Source organism: Tarenaya hassleriana, unplaced genomic scaffold (genome assembly GCF_000463585.1).
Source record: "Tarenaya hassleriana unplaced genomic scaffold, ASM46358v1 Cleome141, whole genome shotgun sequence".
NCBI classification, from domain to species: domain Eukaryota; kingdom Viridiplantae; phylum Streptophyta; class Magnoliopsida; order Brassicales; family Cleomaceae; genus Tarenaya; species Tarenaya hassleriana.
In genome coordinates this window covers 19,701-26,822 of record NW_010964708.1, presented here as the reverse complement: position 1 = coordinate 26,822, position 7,122 = coordinate 19,701, and the positions used below count along the sequence as shown (strand labels likewise).

Sequence of the window (7,122 nt, the reverse complement as noted above, 5' to 3'; positions counted from 1 at the left end):
CAGTAGCCTCGAGAACCATTTCCGATCTACAAGTCATGGTTAGCCTCTAGCAAGACGCCATGACCACCCACGTTGAATTGAGTTAGAGGTGATCTAATCAAGACAATAACAGCTCGAGTTCTGATCCTTTATCTCCCGATATCATATGTTGAACAAGGGCATGGTTTGAGCCACCCTTCAAGTTCAACCGCTTTCTCGTCTTGGCAAATCGACTAATAAAATAGATGCAACTTCATCTATAGCGTGGCCACGCATTTTCATAGTCCGACTTCCACGAGAGGGCCCAACGATATCTCTCCTATTGAGGTGGTGACAAGTCCCATATTGCATTTCTATTATCTCCATATGATTCGTGAACGTATATGATCAACGTCGTTATAATCATCCGGTTAAAGACGACGTTTGACGCAGTCAAGACACGCCACTCCTCATATCAGATACTCTAGACATCTCAGGTCTGAGGATCCAAGAACGAACCGATGTATGAGATTCAAGTCATGACTCTGTCCATGTGACAATCTCATGCGGGTCAACCAGTCACTCATTCATAACGAGTACCCATGATTGTGATATGCATCCAATGCATCGATCACACCTCACGCTAGTCTTAATTCATCATTGTTCCCACAATGATAACTGACCAGGGTGTTTAGAATCATTCTATAATGATTCAAGGATGCCGAAATATAACAAACATGCCAATCATATAACGGGAATATAATGCATTCATAAATCAATGAACCAATACAAAGTCAAAATGTCATATCATGGATCATCCTAGAGCATTACAACCAACACAACTTCATTACGATGTAAATACTGTTGTATTACGACTTATAAATTTTTGAACAGCTTCTGAATGTTTTTATGTACAGGTTTCCGAAAGTTGCTGAATATTTGAAGAAGAGTGTTGAACCTGTCAAATGGACAAGATGTTATTTTCTTGGAGAAAGATACAACCTATTGACAACCAATTATGCGAAGACAATCAATTCTGTATTGAAGAAGGCGAAGACGTTACTATGCTCGGTTTGATTGATGTGATTGTGGATAAAACAGTGGAATGGTAGTGTAAACACAAGGAACACGCATAATCAAGTACACAACAACTAACACCATATGTAGAGAAAGAATTGCATAAGCGGTATAGAACTTCCTCAAAACGTGGACAACTTTATCGATTTGGCAGACTGTGACCTACCATCTTTGGAAGAAAAGAAATAACAAGCTCCATCGAGGACAATTCTGAGACTCCGCACACGTATTCGAGACATTGATGGAGCTTTATGTGAGAAGGTTGTGTCAATCAGACTGCATTCCCTGATCTTGGAGGGCTAAGCCTCCAATTCTGGTTTGCGTCCACGATCTAAGTATATGTTGCATACTACTAGTTTTAATTGGGTCATTAACTGAAATACCCTCCTTTTGCTAAAACCACTTCTGCATATACTCTCCTCCAAATGTGACTATGTGACCAAAATAACTGTATGGTCATATGATGATCACATACTATTAAATTTATGATGATCACACCAAATCATCATGGTCACTCTTTACATATCACACTAATCACTTAGTAAAATAATCATGAATTTAATGTTATGACCACCATGTGACCATATAGTTATTCTGGTCGCATGATCACATCTGGAAGAGGGTATGTAAAGAAATAGTTTTAACAAAACGAGAGTATTTTGGATATTTTATCGTTTTTTAATTATACGTAGTAATGTTGTCACTTATGATGGTATATTACTCAGGCAGCAAAACTGTAAACTTTTTTACCTTTTAATATATATAGGCCATTTATAAAAAAAACACCGTAGTAATCTCCTGTTTATGAGTGGGCACGGGTTGGGTACCCCTGATTTTGAGGATACCTGAACCCGAATCCGAACCCGAACCCGACGAGTTATTCATTTCAAAACCCGAACTCGAACCCGACTCTCCGGATATCCGAACTATATTACCTGTGAAATAATTTCTGGATATCCGCGAATACTTGAACCCGACTAATTTAAACAAATTTTAATTAAAAACTCTCAAATTTATATTTCATACAAATAAATTATAAAATTAATGATAAATATTTATACTAAAAATAAATAGATTATAAAATGATAATTTTTTGTATAAATAAATATAAAAACAATTAAGTATTAACAATTTAAAAGTATATTATTTACTTTTAACTATTCGGGTATCCGCGGTAATTACCGGATCTAAAAATACAAATCCGAATCCAAACTCGAATTTCGGGTTTTAAACATATTACTACCCGATCTCTATCTCATTGTATTGCAGATACTCGAAATTCGGGTACCCAACCCTTGGGTCGGGACGGATACCCACAATTCGGGTAATTTTGTCCTCCCTCCTCCTAGACGGTTCGATTGCGTCCACGTACTTACGTGGTGCCAGTAACATATAACCGTTCGATATTTGACACGTGTCGAACCGTGTGATGCCATCTTTTCCTTGAAAAAGAGTGGCGCTTCTTCGCTTCAAGCATACAGAAGAAGCGCCAACGATTTTGGATCCAATTCTCTACCTTCTGTCTCTTTTCCATTTTTCTTTTTGCCGATCAATTTTGTTTCCTTCATTGGATGTTTTATCGCATGAAAAGGAACTGAAAGGTCACGAAAGGCTCAAACCGAATTTCTGGTGAAATCTTCTTATTCTCAAGCATATTATCTTTTCGGTTACTTTTATATGCTTTGTGCTCTTCTCATTCCAATTCTCTCTCTTTTTTTTCCATTGTTTTGGGAATATCAGATTGATTTTCGTGGCTACTTGGAATTTGATTTGAACCAGTGAGTGTTCTTTTCTGTTCTTATTTATATGGGTTGTTATTTGTCTGATTTGATTCGATTTCCCGAGTTTTGTTGTTGTTTTTTGCTGTTTGTTTCATGGGAAAATCTTGGAAATGGTTCAGTATGCTTAATTTTGCGGAACCCATGCAAGTCTAATCGAGAAGAATCCTGTATCATTAGCAGCAATGAATTGAAATTGTTGTAAATTTCGGACGATCTGACTCAAAACCGAAATGAACGGAATAAGAAGAATTCATGTGACAGATTCCAAATAAATTTGGGATCAAGGCGATGTTGTTGATGTTGGATTTGATCCTTTGTTAGCAAAACCTTCGAATCTGTAACAACAGCAATGGCATTTATAGCTTTGGAGTTTGGATTAACCTCTCAAATTTCTAATCTTGTAGCAATAGTCATATATATTTTTCATGCGCTCTATTTCGTTGGATAGAATATAGAAGATCAAAATAGAGGAGGCCATAATTTTGATTTTGCCACTACCCAAGGTTCAGGACATTGTAGCAAACATGGAGCGGCTGACATCTCCTCCTCGTCTGATGATAGTCTCGGATCTTGATCATACAATGGTAAGCCTTTAACTATCTTGTTTTTCTCAAGCTGTTTGTGCTTGTACGATTTTGCTTTGATATCTGGATGTTACGTAGGTTGATCATCATGATGCTGAGAACCTTTCTTTGCTTCGGTTCAACTCATTGTGGGAAGATGCTTATCGCCATGACTCTCTTCTTGTTTTCTCATCTGGAAGATCTCCCACTCTCTACAAGGAGCTGAGGAAAGAAAAACCCATGCTAACCCCCGACATCACCATCATGTCTGTAGGGACTGAGATAACATACGGTAACTCCATGGTTCCTGATGATGGTTGGGTCAAGGTGTTGAACACGAAATGGGATCGGGAAATAGTCAAAGAAGAAACTAGCAAGTTTCCTGAGTTAACTCTTCAGGTAATGCATGTTTTTTTACCAAAGTATGCCCCCCTTCCACCATCGATTTGGTCATGCTCTTTAATGACCATTGTCTGGTTACTGCATGCAGTCAGAAACTGAGCAAAGGCCTCACAAGGTTAGCTTTTACGTTGACAAGACTAAGGCTCAGGCAGTGACCAAGGAACTATCAGAACGGTTGGAGAAACGTGGTGTAAGATTGATCTATTGCTTCGATTATATTCTCATAAGCTATGCAGCTCCTTATAATTGTCTGTTATGAAGATGATGGTATTGTGTTTTTGCAGTTAGATGTCAAAATAATTTACAGTGGAGGCATGGACTTGGATATTTTACCACAAGGTGCCGGAAAGGGACAAGCCCTTGCCTATCTGCTAAAGAAGCTGAAGACTGCAGGAAAACTGCCAGTTAATACTCTTGTTTGTGGGGACTCAGGAAATGATGCTGAACTATTTAGCATTCCCGATGTTTATGGCGTCATGGTTGGTATTTATTCACCTGTGTTTCACCAAATCTCCACCTGTGGGTCGAGGGTTTTTATCCACTTTCGATTTCCATCTTGCATCTGTTTTTTTTCAGGTGAGCAATGCCCAAGAAGAGTTGTTGCAGTGGCATGCTGAAAACTCTAAGAACAACCCGAAGATAATCCATGCAACTGAGAGATGTGCAGCTGGGATCATTCAAGCCATTGGTCATTTTAAGCTTGGTCCTAACCTTCCTCCAAGAGATGTTTCTGATTTCTTAGAATGCAAGGTTGAAAATGCAAATCCTTGTCACGAGGTTGTGAAATTCTTCTTGTTCTATGAGAGATGGAGAAGGGGTGAGGTTGAAAACTGCGAGACATACCTAGCAAGCCTTAAATCTGCATGTGTAAGCATACTTGTTTCTCATCAAGTCACAGAATTAGAAACGTTGTCTCTGCGTATTAAACAGAGCTGATTCCTTTTCCCAATTCTTAAAATTTCAGCACTCCAATGGTATCTTTGTCCATCCATCTGGTGCCGAAAAGTCTCTTACTGACACTATTGATGAGCTCCGGAAGTATCATGGAGACAAACAAGGAAAGAAATTCCGTGTTTGGGTCGACCAGGTCCTTGCAACAGATACCACTCCCGGGACATGGGTCGGGAAGCTTGATAAATGGGAACAATGTGGTAAGCCTTCAAAATCTGCCAAACCCATTTTGCATCCGAGGAAACTTATCAATTTGAGAAGTAGTTGAATACCCGTTTCTTGAATGTATATATATATTCGTCCACTTACAAGTTTGGTTCTTCGAATATTTTCTTATCTTCATCTGAAACTTAACGACCCTTTTCGTTCCACTTGTTTCTTTTCCGAAGGAGACGAACGAAAAGGATGCACTACCACTGTCAAGTTCTCCTCAAAGGTATCAGATTCTTGAAGCCAGAGAAAGATGCTCCATTAACACTACAGGAGCTCTCTGGTTTTCTTTTCTTCTCCTTGTCGTGAGTAACTAATGAACTAAATGCATTGAAAACTGCAGGAAGGCGAAGCAGAGGAAGGTTTCATGTGGCTTAACGTGCAGCAATCATGGTCCGAGGAATCAGCCGTGAAGGATGATAGCAACTGGATCATCTGAAACCTCTCTATCTTGAAATGTTTCTGTTTGCCGAATAAGTAGCGACAAAAAGAAAAAGGCGATGAGCTACAATCCATGGATATATAGAGAGAGAGAGGTAACTTCTGGGGAGCAGTATTCATCTCGTATTATCAATTTCTGTTTAGAAGCTCGAACATTGTACCTTGATTCCGAACCCTCAATGGAATTTCCAAATGAGATTTCTCTTTGTTTCAGATGAATGCTGTCTTGGTTCGGTAGATTTATGCAATAGGAAACACAGTATTGAAACTGGTAAATTTCTTGGTTGTGGACTGGATCTAGAACCAGGTGAAATTAGAGAGTTCTTGGAGAATGATATACCAAACTAGTTGGTCTAAAAAATACAATAGAATCCCAAGTTTATTTGGTATTGGACGAATGAATTTTTTTTTCCATTCTTTTTGCTTTTGGGTCAAGTCTTGCGAAATATATAAACATTTCAAACGAGTTTAGGTCTGTTTTTATCTTTCTCCAGAATTTTATGTTCTACTACTATCATCCTACGTTTTACATAACCAAACTATCTTATATGTTATTCTCGTCATTGTCATTTCTCTTCTATACGTACCATCCCACTTTTTCTCTAATATCTCATTCCGAATTTTACCTATGTATGAGTTTGCTCTTGTCTAAAGAGTCTCAAATCTGGATAAAGAAGCAAGATTTTATAATAGGTGACAACCAACTAAATAAAAGTTCATGTCATGTCTATATACAATGAATTCAAATGATATAAATATTCGATCATCCTCTACTTACGCCACGTTATACCGAAATCCGATTATAGTGAAGAATAGACACTTGTATAGAATATTCCCCCAAATGCGACGCATTATTTTGGCGTCCAGATATGGTACTAAATAGGATTCCCACATCGTAGACGTGTGTGGATAAAGAAGTTAATCCAAAGTTCTTATTGTAAGAATTAAATCGTTATATGGCCCATGTAATTTGGACTTTTGGTTTTTTAATATTAATTTGGTTCTTTGATGGATAATTATCCATGAGAGAATTAAAGTTCAAGAGTATTATTGGAAGTTTTAGCTCTCCATATCCGAATACAGATAGGGTTTCTACCCTTAATAAAAGGAATATTATAGTTTATTAATTCTATCAGTAAAAAAAATAGTACAAAAGAAATGGTAGAAAACGCAGAAACCTATTGATTATTAAAGTATTTCTGCTACAATACATGGTTTCAGGTAAGTTTTTCTAATCTATGCTTTATTGATAGTTTGTATGAATTATCCAAAGAAAGATCCAGTTTATTATTTGGATTTTCATAAAATCCAATCAGTGAAACCCTAAAATTATCATACAATGACATTATTAAAGTTTAGTTAGGGTACAATAAACATTATTATAGGAAGAGTGATAAGAAAACTTCGGTGGAATGGAGTGTTAGAGTGGACATTTGGATTATCGGATCGTTGACGGGAAAATAGATGGAACTAGTCTATATGATGTGTAAAAGGTGAGTGAATATTGCTTATATCCAAGAGACTAAGTGGGTAGGAGAGAAAAATTATGAGATTAAAAATATGGATTTTAGATTTGTAATACTCGAGTCAAGAACCTGATATAAATGGGGTTGATATTATTTTAAATGTCTTTGAAAGAGTCGGTTATTGCAATAAAAGAGTAGGAGATAAGATCATACTAGTAAAAATAGTTATAGAAGGAGAAATTATCAACGTGATTAGTGCTTATACGCCACCAG

General features: G+C 37.3%; 1 protein-coding gene across 3 annotated transcripts; it reads left to right on the top strand.

Annotated features, from left to right (window-relative positions):
* The first annotated feature begins 2,503 nt into the window (after positions 1-2,503).
* Positions 2,504-5,598, top strand: LOC104808403 (probable sucrose-phosphatase 2). Of its 3 annotated transcripts, none has more exons than XM_010534081.1 (10): positions 2,504-2,664; positions 2,776-2,813; positions 3,320-3,400; positions 3,479-3,778; positions 3,870-3,971; positions 4,066-4,260; positions 4,358-4,648; positions 4,746-4,932; positions 5,122-5,168; positions 5,286-5,598. In XM_010534081.1, exons 3-10 carry the CDS (start codon positions 3,341-3,343, stop codon positions 5,379-5,381), a joined length of 1,278 nt encoding a protein of 425 aa, XP_010532383.1. In that variant the 5' UTR covers positions 2,504-2,664; positions 2,776-2,813; positions 3,320-3,340; the 3' UTR covers positions 5,382-5,598. The 3 variants fall into 3 exon arrangements, with proteins under 3 accessions (XP_010532383.1, XP_010532384.1, XP_010532385.1); XM_010534082.1 differs by having other exon boundaries at positions 3,265-3,400; XM_010534083.1 differs by lacking the exon at positions 2,776-2,813.
* The last annotated feature ends 1,524 nt before the right edge of the window (positions 5,599-7,122 follow it).